This window comes from Erpetoichthys calabaricus, chromosome 9, assembly GCF_900747795.2.
Source record: "Erpetoichthys calabaricus chromosome 9, fErpCal1.3, whole genome shotgun sequence".
Classification (NCBI taxonomy): Eukaryota; Metazoa; Chordata; class Cladistia; order Polypteriformes; family Polypteridae; genus Erpetoichthys; species Erpetoichthys calabaricus.
The window spans coordinates 177,198,073-177,215,606 of NC_041402.2; the positions used below are offsets into that span (position 1 = coordinate 177,198,073).

General features: G+C 42.6%; 2 protein-coding genes across 3 annotated transcripts in view; one reads left to right on the top strand and one right to left on the bottom strand.

Annotated features, from left to right (window-relative positions):
• Positions 1 to 17,534, bottom strand: part of LOC114656856 (40S ribosomal protein S25) — a 1,002,297-nt gene that overhangs the window by 651,323 nt on the left and 333,440 nt on the right. The window lies entirely within an intron of this gene.
• LOC114656849 (cell surface glycoprotein MUC18-like) overlaps positions 17,041 to 17,534 on the top strand; it is a 73,906-nt gene continuing 73,412 nt past the window's right edge. The window contains exon 1 of one of the 2 annotated variants that reach the window (XM_028808432.2): positions 17,041 to 17,191. In XM_028808432.2, the coding sequence (XP_028664265.1) occupies positions 17,128 to 17,191 (64 nt within the window). In that variant the 5' untranslated portion in view covers positions 17,041 to 17,127. The remainder of the gene's footprint in view (positions 17,192 to 17,534) is intronic. The other variant, XM_028808433.2, reaches the window with a different exon arrangement.

Genomic DNA, 17,534 nt, shown 5'->3' on the forward strand with positions numbered 1-17,534 from the left:
ATATTAATGAAAGAATGATTTTAGTTTTTGATTCTTAATAAATTTGCAAACCTTTCTGAAAGCCTGTGCTTACCTTGGAATTGCTAATAAAGGGGCTTCTACAATCTATCCATCCATTATCCAACCTGCTATATCCTAACTGCAGGGTCACAGGGGTCTGCTGGAGCCAATCCCAGCCAACACAGGGCTCAAGGCAGGAAAATAAACCCCGGGAAGGGTGACAGCCCACCGCAGGGCACACACACCAGGGACAATTTAGAATCGCCAATCCACCTAACCTGCATGTCTTTGGACTGTGGGGGGAAACCGGAGCACCCGGAGGAAACCCACGCAGACACGGGGAGAACATGCAAACTCCACGCAGGGAGGACCTGGGAAGCGAACCCAGGTCTCCTTACTGCGAGGCAGCAGCGCTACCCACTGCACCACCGTGCTGCCCGCTTCTACAAAGTATTGCATTAATGGTCTGAATACTTATATGAAGCAGAGATTTCCGTTTTTGATTTTTAATAAATGTATACACCTTTCTGAAAACACATTCTCACTTTGCCATTGTGGGTTATTGAGTGTAGATTGATAGGCATAAAATGGCATCTTCATTTATTTAAAATTAAACCTACATCACAATTAAGTGTCCAGAAAGTGAAAGCATCTGAATACTTTCTGAATCCACTATGGATTCTAATTCTGAAGCTATTTACACATTTCATTTTGAAAATTAAGATGAGTTCACATTACTGTTCTATTTTTTTATTTACCGTGATGTCATTTTGAGTCAGGTCACAGGACATAACATAGAAATAGGGCATCCTAAATGCTCTTCTGTGTTCCTTGGTGTTTGAGTTTTACAGTAATAGTTTCATTTTCAAGTAGACCCTAGCAGTCAGGTATTTCAACGTTCACCTGGTGCAATTTTTGCCTTCCCGGCTTTGAAACCTCTGTTCTATTTGGCCACATTTCATGGTCTTTTTCTTGCTCAACACAGGGAAGGCCACACTAGTGCCCTATCACTGGGTTTGGCATTCTTTGGGTATGGGCATCTTTCTACGCGGTGGTAGTCTGCGACTATCCTGTTCATTTGAAGGGGATTATGAGGATCTTCCTATTGAAACTGAGGGTCCATCATATTAGTGCAATGCTGTCTGAAAACTGTCTTAGTGGGAGCAACCATGTTTATTGTACGTGCCGACTTGTCCATTGTACTGCGGCCATTCACTCATCTAGATCATGCTGAGCGAGTGGGCTACACAGTGATGACTAGTGCTGAAAAAAAAAAAATCTGAAATCCCCAAGCGTTTTGAGTTTTAATAGCACTGCCTTAATTGCTCGGCATCTGAAAAATGAATTCCTGACTTTTCATTTTAATTCTCTTCCATGAAAATGGCCTGGGAAGAGTGCTTCTTACACCCCCTAAGGACATGTGTACTTCCATAAAGTCCTGCAGTCAGGAAACTGGGGGCGCAGCCACAGCAGCACCTCCCAAAGGAAGAACAAAAAAAAGGACGCCACTCGAGGACAGCTGACGGGCCTCATCTCCTCTGGCTTCAAATGGGAAGACCCCACATTCCGTCCATCCATCCATCAATCCATTTGTGAAGCTGCTTGCTCACCTCAAGGGTTGTACGTACCTCACATGAGAATGAATGAACAGTTTGAGTAGGCTGTGTGGACATGAACCTCTCTCCATGGATTCAAATGGCAAGATGTGCTCACTTGTCTTGACAAGAATGACTTTCCAGAGTTTAATAGGACCGGCAAAATTGTCCTCAATACAAAATGGATTTTTCCAAAGATTAAGTGGCATTCATGTGATGTTTGAAGTCAGGTCAGCCAGCTCCTTCACAGAGCACCACTTCCAGTACGTACATGTGCTCTGAAGCCACAGCCAGGAATCCCGCCATTCATCCATCCATCCATTTTCCAACCCGCTGAATCTGAACACAGGGTCACGGGGGTCTGCTGGAGCCAATCCCAGCCAACACAGGGCACAAGGCAGGAACCAATCCCGGGCAGGGTGCCAACCCACCGCAGGACACACACAAACACACCCACACACCAAGCACACACTAGGGCCAATTTAGAATCGCCAATCCACCTAACCTGCATGTCTTTGGACTGTGGGAGGAAACCGGAGCGCCCGGAGGAAACCCACGCAGACACGGGGAGAACATGCAAACTCCACGCAGGGAGGACCCGGGAAGCGAACCCAGGTCCCCAGGTCTCCCAACTGCGAGGCAGCAGCGCTACCCACTGTGCCGCCCTTCCCATCATTCATCCACTTTCTAATTTGGTGTTATAGAGTGCCAGGGCCTATCGAGATCATATTATCAGATTTGGGACTCTCTGACCATAAAGCAGTATTTTTTCACTGTCTCACTGCCTTTCCCTCCTCTTACCTGTAAACGACAAATTTCTTACAGAAACCTTAAAAATATCTGTCCCTCTATCCTTTCTGGATCCATTTCTGATCTTTTACTGTCTTCACCTATTCCATCAACACTAGATAGTCTTGTTGACCACTATAACACAGCCCTTCATTCAGCATTAGATAAATCAGCTCCTTTAAAACGTAAGGAGGTTTCCTTTAAGCGTTCAGCCCCTTGGTATAATTTAGAATTGAGATCAATGAAAGCAGCTGGCCACCGCCTTGAGAGAATGTCACGTAAGACTGGCCTCACCGTGCACGTCCAGGCTTTCTCTGACCACCAAAGAGCTTACTGAGAAGCACTAACCACTGCCAAGAACACCCATTATGGTGGAATAATAGAAAGTGGCCATGATAACCAAAGGGTTTTGTTCTCTGTAGTTAATAAACTACTTGAACCCGCATCTGGCCCAACTACCTCTTCTACTGAAGTCTGTGAGGAATTCCTCCACTTTTTCCGTAACAAAATTAAAGATCTAAATAATTCAGCTACTGCGGTGGGTTGGCACCCTGCCCGGGATTGGCTCCTGCCTTGTGCCCTGTGTTGGCTGGGATTGGCTCCAGCAGACCCCCGTGACCCTGTGTTCGGATTCAGCAGGTTGGAAAATGGATGGATGGATGGATAATTCAACTAACATAAATACATCATCTGCTTATATCTCTCCCTGTTTTCCCACTCCATCCAGCTCCTTCTCTAAGTTCTCACCAGTCACATCTGCGTCTGTTAATAACCTGCTTTGTAAGATGAGGCCGACTACTTGGGTACTGGACCCCATCCCCAGCACACTACTTAAATCCTGCCTTCATGCCATAATCCCGACTGTTACAACAATAATAAACTCATCCCTTGACGCTGGCTCTGTGCCGCTCACTTTTAAAATTGCTTCTGTAACCCCAATGTTAAAAAAGTCTGGTCTTGATGCTGACAATCTTAACAATTTCCGGTCTATTTCCCACTTACCTTTACTGTCAAAAGTTCTTGAGCGTGTTGTAGCTTCCCAACTCACCAATTACTTAACCTCTAATAACTTGATGGAACCCTTTCAGTCTGGTTTCAGGGCGCGGCACAGCTGTGAAACTGCTCTGCTACGGGTAACCAATGATTTGCTTATGGCAGCAGACTCTGGACAAACCAGCATATTAATTCTGTTAGACCTCAGTGCAGCATTTGACACTGTCAGACATGACATCCTACTGTCCAAAATGGAGAACATGCTGGGTATCTCTGGCACTGCCCTCCAGTGGTTCAAGTCCTATCTGACTGATAGGCAAGAGTTTGTTAGTCTTGGCAACAGCAGATCCAGCTCAGCGCCAGTCACACAAGGAGTTCCTCAGGGCTCTGTCCTTGGTCCTCTTCTCTTCTGTATTTATATGCTTCCCCTTGGCCATATTATTCATAGCTATGGACTGGGTTATCACTTTTATGCAGATGATACTCAACTCTACTTCAATGTTAAAAGTGGAACTTCATCAGAGCTTTCTCAGCTCAAAACCTGCCTTAGTGAAATTAAAACCTGGATGGAGCAGAACTCTTTAAAATTAAATTGCAATAAAACTGAACTCCTGCAAATTGGGACTAAAATGCAACTTAATAAAATGAGCTCCTTCCCAGTCCATCTTGGCGGTGATCTCATCAGACCTGCCTCTACTGTAAAAAATCTGGGTGTCATTTTTGATTCCTGTCTTTCTTATTCCGCCAACATAAATCACATTAAGAAACTTTCTTACTTTCACCTGTGTAACATATCCCGTGTTCGCTCCTTCCTCTCCTTTTCTAATGCTGAAAAACTTGTCCATGCTTTTATCACATCCCACATCGATTATTGTAACTCGCTGCTGGCAGGTGCCCCTTCTAATCTTATATCACAGCTCAAGTTTATTCAAAATTCGGCTGCAAGAGTCCTTACTTGAACCAGCAGCAGCGAGCACATCACACCCATCCTGCTCCGTCTCCACTGGCTCCCCATGTCTTACAGAATTGAATATAAAATTCTACTGATAACCTACAAAGCCTTAAATAACCTCGCGCCAAACTACATCAGTGACCTTCTCCATCACTATGTGCCTGCCCGCCCACTAAGGTCCTCTGATTCTGGTAATCTTGTTGTGCCCCCCACTAATCTACACTCCATGGGTGACAGCAGGGCCTTCAGCTGTGTAGCGCCCAGACTCTGGAATGACCAACCGAAATTAATCAGGTCAGCTGACTCCATGAATTCTTTTAAAAAACAACTCAAAACTCATCTGTTCAGGAAGGCTTTTAGCTCGACTTGACTTTATTACCCTTCTCTCAGTTTACTTCTCTGTCAAGATGTTCATGTAACCTGTATGTGTGTGCGAGACCATCAGTTATGTTGTTTGTTAGGCTTTTTTTCTTAATCTTCTTTATTTATCTGGTTTGTACAATGCTATATACTGTATATCCTGCCATTCTTTCTTATATTCTGTAAGTGCCTTGAGCATGGGAAAGGCGCTATATAAATAAAATGTATTATTATTATTATTATTATTATGTGATATCATCTACTGTTAAATTCTGCTCCATACTTGTAAAATTTTTTATTTTTCATTCTGTTCTGTGTATTGTATTGTATTGACCCCCCCTTCTTTTTGACACCCACTGCACGCCCAACCTACTTGAAAAGGGGGCTCTCTTTGAACTGCCTCCGCCAAGGTTTCTTCCATTTTTTCCCTACAAGGGTTTTTTTGGGAGTTTTTCCTTGTCTTTTTAGAGAGTCAAGGCTGGGGGGGCTGTCAAGAGGCAGGGCCTGTTAAAGCCCATTGCAGCACTTCTTGTGTGATTTTGGTTTATACAAAAATAAACTGCATTGTATTGTATTGTATCCCAGCTGCACTGTGTGCAAAGCAGGAGCCAACCCTATGGGGCACCAGTCCATCATGCAAATACACACGTAGAATGAAGAGTCTCCAATTAACCTATTAATTTATATTGTACTAGGGGGCTTTGCCCCCTGTTCACTTCACTTGCCAACCCCCGGGCCTGCGCTACGCACTAGCCTCTTTGTGGTTCTGCCACTCGCGTATGGGGATGCGGATGTACAATTTAAACAGATTGTTATTTTCATGGGAATTGGTACATGTGCATCAATGCAACATATACAGTAACTGCCTGTGATTGAATTTCGTTTCTTTCTCTCTATTAAATAAAATGACTTTTTCGAATGTTTTGCTTTGAGATTTGTTAATTGTCTTTGCAAAAGCTATTCTAATGGGAAACTGTTAAAGTTTTAATACAAATTTAGAACCACGCATTAAAAAAAGCGTGTGCAATTTTGTTCAAAATATTTTTGCACATGTTGCATTTCTCAAAGTGATTTTTAAAAATTTGCCTTACCTAGAGCTTTCAAACAAACTGCGTTTCCACCAATCCCATGTTAGCGCTTGCGCAGCCAGGTAGCAATCCGCTACTTTCAGAGCACAACGCAGAGGCACAGGAGGCGAAAGGGGCTGGCGCGTTCTTTTTATTTATTCACTTGTTCTGAACTTCAAACCGCCGACAGGCACCTGCGGCAGATTAAAGGCAGGATCAACAGATGTTTGAGGAAAGACGCGGGGGCGGCCAACAGGTGTGAGAGGATGGAAGGATCAGCTGTGTGTTTGTGTTCGCCGAGGTAACTGGTCCTCATAAATGAGTGGATTCGGTGTCCTGACAAACATACGGAAGCGTATTAGCTGAAGTTACCTTCTCACAGTGTCCAATGAGAGATCCGCGTCGTGTTTGCCGGTTGCGAACAGAGGCGCTCCCGAGCGGACCGCGAAGACGTGCTAAGCGCGCAGGCAGGGCGCTCCTTACGTGATGCATTTATTATTTACTTACCCTTAGACTTGATGGTTAGAGTTGGAACTGCTGAAGTAAAGCCGCAGCTATTTGAATTGGCTCTGAGGGGAATGTATTTATTGATACGGCCTTCATTATTTATAATGCGTTTATTTAGAAAAACAATATGTTAATGTTATTAATCCACGACCTTTGCAGGCAATTTCGCCGGACGTGTCTACAGCCGCCAGAGCAGCCGACCAAATAATCCAATGTCTATTATTTTAAATCTTGAACAAATAAAACGAAATCTACATAGGATTTTTCTGCCAGTGAGCTACTGTTAAGCAAATTGAGGTAGAAGCAGATTACATACAGTATTTCCCATCCATTTTTTCAATCCGCTGTACCTATATCACAGTTTCAGATAAAGTTTATTTATTTATGTATGTATTAATTTATTTATGTGGCACCGCACGCAACATGAAATACGCCCTAAAGTTAAAACTGTCACTCTGACTCGTTTAAGTTCGCCGGCCTCCATCGAGTACTGTGTTTTGATTGGTCAACTTTACGGCTCCTTTGGAAGTCACGTGGCTCAAAGTAAGAGTGCAAGAAAAAGGCGCCCAGAAATGCGGTGAGAAGAGGTATCTTTAAATCAAGAGAGGAGTTTGCATGTAAGTGTCTACTGTGAATGTGGCACTTGATGGCTAAAGGTTGATTGATATCCTCTTTACCGACCACTCACCAATCAAAACGCAATACTCGCTAGAGCCCCTCCCCTCAACGCTGACGATTGAAATTGACGGTTTTCATTTCAGGGAGTATTTCATGTTGCGCTGGTGTCACTGATAAAAGAACTGCATTAATAAATAGTAAGCAACAAAATATATTTCATGACACATTTATTTATACTCATGTTTCACGTTGTCATTATTTAGTTATTGTCACATTTTATGGTGTATTTTATTTATTTGCGCATTTATTTAATTTTGTCCATAATATTCCTCAATGTAGACGCTATGTCAAAGTATTTCATGACAGTTCACAGTCGTCAACGTGGCTGTCTAAGATGTGAGAGGAAAGTTCTTGGAGCATGGAAAGAACTAACAAACTGCTCACCAGAGGTCAACCAAGTGATCGAAGTGGAGTTCAAGAATGGTGTGTGCGCAGCCCTTACAGATGCGCCACTAATTTAGTTTAAAAATGGTAATAGTTTATTTTACAATACAGTTTATTTTTGTATAGCCCAAAATCACACAGGAAGAGCCGCAATGGGCTTTAACAGGCCCTGCCTTGACTCTCTAAGAAGACAAGGAAAAACTCCCCAAAAAATGGAAGAAACCTTAGGATAGGCAGTTCAAAGAGAGACCCCTTTCCAGGGAGGTTGGGCATGCAGTGGGTGTCAAAAGAAGGGGGTCAATACAATATAATACAATACACAGAACAGAACAAATCCTCAATACAGTATAAAATAAAAAGTTTTTTTTTTTTTAGAAGTAAAAAAAAATTAAAATTTTAGAAGTACAGAGCAGAATTTAACAGTAGATGATATCACATAATATGATTTGGATTTGTTTAGAGTCCTGGAGACCTCATCCATCAAGCTGCCTCCCCCATTTGGCCATTCCACGGGTGAAACAGTGCTGGGATAGCCAATCCGATGAAAGGACCCCTCTTTCCCACGATTCCTGCGATCCTCCATCAGGGATGACTTTACCTTAGGCAGGCAAAACAACTTGGCAGGTGGGCCGTGGCACCAAGTGCCACATTTGAGTACTGAGAAGACAAACAGAATAGGTGAGGGTTAGTATCCAATTCTAACTATCATGTTCCTTATGTTTTAGTGCTAATGACTAACAACAGAGGTGCAGTCTGTACAGTTAATCAGCAGCTCTAGTCAGGGTGTGCTAAACTGAAGTAGTGAGTCTTCAGCCTGAGAGTGAAGGGGCATCTCTTATAGTAGCAGGCAGACCATTCCACAGTTTAGGGGCCCTGTAACTAAAAGCTTGACCTCCCACTGTTATTTTATTAATCCTTGGAACCATAAGCAGACCGGCATCTTGAGATCTTAATGTGCGCTCAGGTTTGTAAGTCATGATAAGTTCAGACAAGTAAGCCGGACCTCGACCATTTAATGCTTTATATGTTAAAAGGAGGATTTTGAAATTTGCCCTAAACTTAACCGGGAGCCAGTGTAAGGATTTACCACAGTGTAATGAAGATGTAACATTTTCCGAGTGATTGACTGAACGTTTAAAATGGTTAGCGGAGTGTGCTGTATAACGACTTGTCTACTTAAATAAAGAGAAAGGGTTAAGTAATTAGTATTTAATTCTGACCTCCGCTTGTGTTGTTCTGTTTAGCAAAGCAATTTTGTCACTGCTGTCCACGCGGTTTTCTATAGAAGTGCTGTAATGTCGTATTGTTTTAATATTTACGAGGTAATCATCAAGTAGTTACGGGGGAAAAAAACAAAAACATGTTGACGTCTGCATTCCTGCAGTGAGGCTTTCACTTTTAATGTGATGTGAAGGGTGAAAGCAGATGCGTTATCTGTTCACATCTATCTGACACTGGCTCGAATAGAGAGTGGGTGGTCTCAGGGGTATCCTAGCAAAAACAACAGGTAAACCCGATGGGCGACATCAATACATTGCGTCCGTTGTTAGTCACGAAAAGAGGATTTATAAAATGGATGACTATGATGAGCAAATTATCGTGTCAAGAGATGTCATCTTCACTGAAAGCGAACAGTTAAACATTAAGCAACTCTTATAAATGAAAGAACCAAAGTCGTTCTTCGAAGCGATGCCACGGGGCAAGGCTGCTCGCTCACATCCTGGGGGCCCACTGTCCATGGCTGCAGGTTTTTGCATAATTAGAATTATTAATTAGAACTCATTTATTTCATGGTGGGGGGGGGGGTCTTAGTTTTAGTTAATTTGCTTTTTAGGATTCAGAACCCTTAATTTATTATAGTTGTAAACAGTTGCATTTAGGTTTAAATTGTTGCCTGTTTTCTTAACCAGCCATCAGTTAAAAATCAGGTGCAAATGACAAAGGAGACACCAGCTCTCCAGATAACGTGCTTCCGTTTAAAACTGTGCATATGAATCATGGAGTATGTATGTTAATACACCTCCTTCTTTTTCTTCATTCGGCTGCTCCCGCTAGGGGTTGCCACATCGGATCATCTTAATTCCATTTAGAAATAAATGAGAGAAAAGAGAATAAGGAGGTACAAATCAAATCTGTCCTTGATACCAAACATAAGGATAATGTCCTCAGAAAACAAAAAGCTCCAGTGTGACGAAGATTCATCTTGGAATAATGAAAGCACAAACAAGCCATAGAATTAAATATCAAGTCTCGCTACTGGCAAAGACCGCTTTCTAATTAGGAAACTGGATGGAATGAAAACCTGCAGCCACTGTGACCCTCCAAGACTGTAATTGAGGAGCCTTGCCATAGAATAATTTTTGTTTCCCAAAAGAACCATCCATGTGAAAGATCTGGAAAGAACCTTTTCATTCGATCTGTGCCAGATTTCATAAATAACCATGACTAGATAGTAACAGATTTGTGACATACCAAAGGCTCCTGATGTTAAAAGGGGTCTCACTGCACACAAGAACACCGGTTTTCTTCATCTGTCATATCCTGCTATAGGTAGCCTACACTACATTAAAGATTTCTGTTTTGTCCATATACACTAAGAACATTTTGAAAGCCCAAAGAATTCTTTCCCAGAATGATTTTTTTTTATGTCAACCAATGGATCTATAAAGAACCCCACAACTCAGTAACGGACCACCTTTATGTTTAAGAGCATATAGATAGCTGGCGTCTGACCAAATGCTGAAAACAGAAAAGCAAACCACCTTCTATTGTTGACGGATCTGATTCAAGCAAATATGTGCGCTTGTGGTGCAAGTGAGCAGTGTGGCCATTGAGTAGGAGTTAATATAATGTTTATACATTATGTGGAAATAAGACGGCGGCACAGTGGTGCAGTGGTAGCGCTGCTGCCTTGCAGTTAGGAGACCCGGATTCACTTCCCGGGTCCTCCCTGCGTGGAGTTTGCATGTTCTCCCCGTGTCTGCGTGGGTTTCCTCCGGGCGCTCCGGTTTCCTCCCACAGTCCAAAGACATGCAGGTTAGGTGGATTGGCGATTCTAAATTGGCCCTAGTGTGTGCTTGGTGTGTGGGTGTGTTTGTGTGTGTCCTGCGGTGGGTTGGCACCCTGCCTGGGATTGGTTCCTGCCTTGTGCCCTGTGTTGGCTGGGATTGGCTCCAGCAGACCCCCGTGACCCTGTATTCGGATTCAGCGGGTTGGAAAACGGATGGATGGATGGATGGAAATAAGACTTCCAGTATTTAATTTGTGTGATGTGTTAATATAGGAATGAATATGCAGCTTCTAACACAAGTAGAGCTCGAAAAGCAGCCTGAGACTCTGAAGGAATGCTGGAAAATATAAAAGCGTCCACTTATACACTTTTACTTTGCTAATAATTATAATAATACATTTTACAGTACCTTATGGTTCTTTACAGGGTTTTATGCTTCCTCATAGAATTGTTTGACAAAACAACTTTTCGCTGTGAGAAGGATTCTTTTCATGAAGTTGGTTCTTTGTACTTTGAAAAACTTTATAATATTTAGAAGAAGAAAAATAACTGAGGGCGGCATGGTGGCGCAGTGGGTAGCGCTGCTGCCTCGCAGTTGGGAGATCTGGGGACCTGGGTTCGCTTCCCGGGTCCTCCCTGTGTGGAGTTTGCATGTTCTCCCCGTGTCTGCGTGGGTTTCCTCCCACAGTCCAAAGACATGGTGGATTGGCGATTCTAAATTGTGCTTGGTGTTTGTGTGTGTCCTGCGATAGGTTGGCACCCTGCGCGGGATTAGTTCCTGCCTTGTTGGCTGGGATTGGCTCCAGCAGACCCCCGTGACCCTGTGTTCGGATTCAGCGGGTTGGAAAATGGATGGATGGAAATCTTTAATGTTTGGTAGGCTTCCTAGCAGGACACAGATTATGAAAACTTGAACTGAGCAGTTGTTATTGTATATATAGCGAGAGTCCTTTTAAAATCAGGAGCTATTGGTATTTAGTAATAATAATAATAATACATTTTATTTATATAGCGCCTTTCCTATGCTCAGGGCGCTTAAATCTGTTCCCATTGATTCACAGTTACTGACTGTATGGAGCCTGTTACAGATCTAAATTAATTAGGGATCCTGGAGCCTTCATGTGAGACAGCTATCCTCGTTGACTTGTTGAGTAGTTTCAGTGCAAGATAATAACAAATTGTATTTCTTCCTGTCCTTGTAGATAAATAAGACCTACTTAATGGGATATTGAGTGTAGACTGATGGACAAATATGACAAATTCCTCAAATTAAACTTATAAAAATGAAGGTGCTAAGTGTTTCTTCAGAATGACGCCAAAGAGACCCATCCACAAGAAGGGTCCAAAAATGAACCTTTTATTTATTTAGATCTGTAACAGGCTTCACACGAATACTCAGTAACTGATTTGTGAAATCCCAGTGGGTTCCCAATTTTTAAAGGAGTCTTGCTGCACACAAAAACACAGGCCAAGTTCAGGTTTTCTTAATCTGTTAGTGTCCTGCTTGGTATTTTATTATACGTTAAAGATTCCATGTTTTTTTTTTAATTTTACATACTAGGACGTTTTTCAAATGATAAAGAACCAACTTAATACGCAGAGATCCCTTCTCAGAATGAAATGGTGTTTGGTTGAGCAATGGAGCTATGAGGAACCACACAACTCTGTAAAGAACCCTAAAGTGCCTTCAAAAAACAGTAACGGTGTTTGAACCGACAACCTTCCAGATATCAACGCAATTCCTTAGATATAAAGTGCCTCGCAAATAAATGACGCAGGATGCGCATCGTCTTTGGAATTCATTTTGCATAAAATCTCCGGGTTGATCATTTTAATCGTTTATAAACGATTCACTTGTGATTTGTTAAATTAGCTCTGATAAAGGCGTCTGCCAGATATCAATAACAAACGATGCACTTGTGATGTATAAGGCGTTTTGCGTCCATTTATAAGCTCCATAAATAAACGCGATCATATGATGCACATAGCGTTTGTTCAGAGAAGTACGTGTCTCAGTTCACCAAATCGGTTGTTTAAGTTTATTGAATAGATTCCTGCAGTGATCAACACTCCCATACCAATGAACTGCACACTACTGAGCAGTGGCGTCGATGGCGGGGTGGGGTTTGGGCTTAGGGCTCAGGCGATCTCAGGCGTCCTCCCTCTGATCAATGACAGCCTCCCCCGACCTGTCCAATGCACTTAAGGTTCTGGCCCCCGACGTTCGCAAGCCCAGCCCTTGTTCTTCCCGGTTTGCCGACCACCGCGAAATCTCCATGGGGGGAAGGCCACCACCCCACAAAGCGGAAGGAAACTAATAAGTGCTGAAGCTACATATAGTGATGCCCCTGCTACTGAGCCCACTGGAAGCTTTCGGGGGTTCTTTCTTCACCTGGCTATGTTATCACATGAAGGTTAATTAGAGTTGTGCCACAAAACACACTGCATTCCGCCTCCCAGTTATAGCAATTCATTTTCTGATCGTTTAGTGCTGGGGTTTTCAAAGTGGCGGGGATCCTTTGGGTCCACATCCCTGCTATATGTTCTTAAAAAAAGTCAAATTTTAAAGATTGTCTTTAAATGATCTCACGTATTTTTTCTAATAACTGAAAAGTGTTCTCCAGTTGTTGCATCAATAGTCCAAATATCGATGTAGTGCTGCGAGCTCGCAAACTGTGCGATACCCGAGCAGCTCTCGGTTGATGGGTAAGAAAATACAAAAAAATAAATAAATAACGGAAAAGTGACCATTAGCAGCTGAACGACGAGGCTGAAGTTGGCTAATTATTGGCACTGAACTCGAGTCACCGGCTTCTCTTCAGCTCCTCCGTTCCGCTCCTGCTGTAAGACTTCTTGCCAAAGTCGACGCTGGCCTGAAAGTGCGCATCAAAACCGAGACATTTTTATTTTTGCGAAAAAGAGCATCTTAACAGGTGAGTGGTGTGGGTCTGCATTGCCAGCTTTACATTTTTAGTTTTGGTAAATGCTTTTAGTTTACCATCATTTTCATAACGGACATTGTGATGCTGAAACAAAGACGAATATCAACAACTATGAATAATACATTTTCAATTTAGTGTATACTTAATATTAATGGATATTAATCAACAACAACAACAACATTTATTTATATAGCACATTTTCATACAAAAAGTAGCTCAAAGTGCTTTACATAATGAAGAGAAGAAAAATAAAAGACAAAATAAGAAATTAAAATAAGACAACATTAATTAACATAGAAAGGAGTAAGGTCCGATGGCCAGGGTGGACAGAAAAAACAAAAAAAAAACTCCAGAAGGCTGGAGAAAAAAATAAAATCTGTAGGGGTTCCAGGCCACGAGACCGCCCAGTCCCCTTTGGGCATTCTACCTAACATAAATGAAATAGTCCTCTTGGTAGTTCGGGTTTTTCACGGAGTCACTTGATGCTGATGGTCATACAGACTTCTGGCTTTTAATCCATCCATCATTGTTGGATCAATGAATCAACAGTGGTGTTTATTTTGGACAGAGTTACCAAGGTTCAGGAACCTTCAGCCTTCCTTAAAAAAATAAGGAGAACGCAGAAGCTGGACAGCCATGAAGCAGACTCATCCTGCGCATGGTGTGGTAGAAATGAAATTATTAATTAAAGAAAGAAACGTATCGCCTACTATAGGACAAGTTTAATAAAACTGCTTTGAGTCTGAAACCAGGTAGGCGATAACGTGTCCATTGCGTCGTCAATGATCTCTTCAGCAAATGTGTGAAAAGGGAGAATTCATCGTCACAAGCAGTCCGTTATACCAACTGAACAAATAATGGCGGGCAGAGGTCCGCTTTATAAAAACGGAATTTGCATAGCAGATCTGAATCAATGCGGACACGACGTGCTCTGATGAGGTGCCTTATCATAGAGCATAACCAGCCTGAAGTAAAAGTCTCTCTCCGTTATATCCCTGATCTTTAATATCTCTTGACTTCAGTTCTTATTCTGTACCTGCCGACTAGCAAGACTTATAGGTGCGTGAAAGAACATTACATCAGTCATGGTTCTTGAACCATCTCCCTGGAACACTCTACTTGTTTACTTGACTATTTCAGCATGCAGGTTCATTTCTAAAATAAATGCTTATATATTTCACTGGACACTGCAAACCAATAAACTACTGTTACCCTTTAAAATGGAACACTTACCCCTAAATGACTATGTGACCCCTAAGTCTGATCTTTCTATTGGCTGAGTTAACTTTTTTGACCTGACGTAGTATGTGATTTGTGAATACTTCTTTTTTTTATCAGATTTCATGTGTGTAACTCAATTGTTTTTTTTTTTTAAATTAAAGGAAAAGAAATTTTAGGCTTTTCATTTTTTTATTTCATATCAAGCCACAATGCTGGTCTTGCACTAAATTAATACTAAAAAGCATTTGTCTTGCTTAAGATATCTGTAGTACTAGGGTGTTGTACCGTGTTAGCCATTATGAATGTAGAGAAAAGCCAAGCAAAATGACACCTTTTATTGGCTAACTAGAAAGATTACAATATGCAAGCTTTCGAGGCAACTCAGGCCCTTGCCTGAAGAAGGGGCCTGAGTTGCCTCGAAAGCTTGCATATTGTAATCTTTCTAGTTAGCCAATAAAAGGTGTCATTTTGCTTGGCTTTTCTTGCTTAAGAAAAACTAAAAGACATGCACCCATACAATACCTATCACAAATCCCTTGTTAAAATCCAAAAATACAATATTTGGAATTGAGTAAATGAAGAAACATCACCTTTAGTTACAAGAGTTTTAAGGCTGAACATATTGTGGTATTTTCTAACATTCACGTCCTGTGGGTGAAAAAAGGTTGAGAACCCCTGGCCTGGTGACATATCACACAACAATCAATGGCATATGTGTCAAGAGTCCGTTGTAATTAAGTATTTCCTGTAATTAACACCTCTTCTGCACTGTTAAAACAATGTTTTGGAATCGGAAGGTTGTCGGTTCGAATCCCGTAAAATGCCAAAAGAGTCTCTGCTCTGTTGGGCCCTTGAGCAAGACCCTTAACCTGCAATTGCTGAGCGCTTTGAGTAGTGAGAAAAGCGCTATATAAATGCAAAGAATTATTATTATTATTCACTCAACATATTATGGTAACAAATTACAAGCAAAATTATTGAGTAACTTCATCTACTTGTATATTTAAGTAATGTCAGTGTTATAGTGTTTGTGTGTGTGTGAGCGTGTTTCCCTGCAAAAGAATGGCGTTCTGTCCAGGGATTGTTCCAGTCTTGCACCCTATGCTTGCTGGGGTGGGCTCCAATCTCCCGCGACCCACCTCACGATTAAACATGCAGGGTTAGAAAATGGTATGTAAAATTTCCATCCATCCATTTTCCAACCCGCTGAATCCGAACACAGGGTCACGGGGGTCTGCTGGAGCCAATCCCAGCCAACACAGGGCACAAGGCAGGAAACAATCCTGTGCAGGGTGCCAACCCACCGCAGGACACACACAAACACACCAAGCACACACTAGGGCCAATTTAGAATCGCCAATCCACCTAACCTGCATGTCTTTGGACTGTGGGAGGAAACCGGAGCGCCCGGAGGAAACCCACGCAGACACGGGGAGAACATGCAAACTCCACGCAGGGAGGACCCGGGAAGTGAATCCGGGTCTCCTAACTGCAAGGCAGCAGCGCTACCACTGCGCCAGTGTGCCGCTGTCTTATTTCCACATAATGTATAAGCATTATATTAACTCCTACTCAATGGCCACACTGCTCACATGCACCACAAGCACACATATTTGCTTGAATCAGATCCGTCAACAATAGAAGGTGGTTTGCTTTTCTGTTTTCAGCATTTAGTCAGATGCCAGCTATCTATACGCTCTTAAACATAAAGGTGGTCCCTTACTGAGTTGTGGGGTTCTTTATAGATCCATTGGTTGACATAAAAAAAATCATTCTGGGAAAGAATTCTTTGGGCTTTCAAAATGTTCTTAGTGTATATGGACAAAACAGAAATCTTTAATGTAGTGTAGGCTACCTATAGCAGGGTATGACAGATGAAGAAAACCGGTGTTCTTGTGTGCGAACCCAGGTCCCCAGATCACCCAACTGCGAGGCAGTAGCGCTACCCACTGCGCCACCGTGCCGCCCGGTATGTAAAATTTGCTCATTTGAAATATGTTAAAAATAACTATCCAAAATCAAGCAGTATGACTACTATTAGAAGTAACCAAGAATCCAAGATCATGCTCTACTTCACAGCATTAGATTTATACTGTGTGACTTGTGTGTGTCTTTCTATCACAGACGAGATGATTTCGAGAGATTCCCGCGCTTCAGTTCTAACTGCCTTAATCCCAAAACATTTTCACCATGGATGTCCCATCGAATAAATATTTGCGCATATTTTTGTCCCATTAAAGATTAATGACTTGCTACAACTTCTTTAAGCATTCCATTTGTAATAAATCGGCACGGTTTATTGTGTCTGACTGCGTGTCCCTTCTGCTCGTTTTCATGGAGTTAATTAGCCCAGCGGGGAGGGGCGCGGGACTGGGGGGTAGTTATGGCTTTAGGAGAAAATGAAATTTGGGTGACAAGTTGACAAGCTGTCAACACGCTGGTCTGATGATGAGAAGAAAGAAAGAAAGCGCACACAGGCAGGCAGGCGCTTTAATGAGTTGGACTAATCTCCTCCCCTCTCCCTCTCTCCCTCTCTCTCTCTCTCTCTCACTCACTCGCTCTGTGTCCAGAGAACGCAGCGCAGAGCACCACAGTTCCCATTTGGGTTTGTAATAAGCACGCGGTTAACATGGCTCTGCGGACAGCTGCACTGATGCAGGCAGCGCTAGGCATCCTCCTCACTACACTCTCAGGTAGGTGAGCCGCCGCTGCAGATTTTCAGACCCAGTTTACGGACATGAACTTTCGTGGGAAAGCCGGGGGTTGTGATCGGCACTATAGATTTTCATTTGGTCGCTGTGCTTTTATATGAGATTTTAGTTGGCGCTTTGCCGATGCCTCTAGTTTTGCTTTGCGCTGCAGCGAGTATGGCTCTGTTGACACGCGGTCTGGACTCGGCACTAACCTTAACAGATCTCGTTTCTTTTAAGCTTTCACTGCGCTCGGAAACTTTCAGAGGCGATCGCCGTTTGTTTTACATCACAGGGTACAGAGGCTGGCGAGCGTGTGCAGTCGACTCCACACCGGACTTTGCGG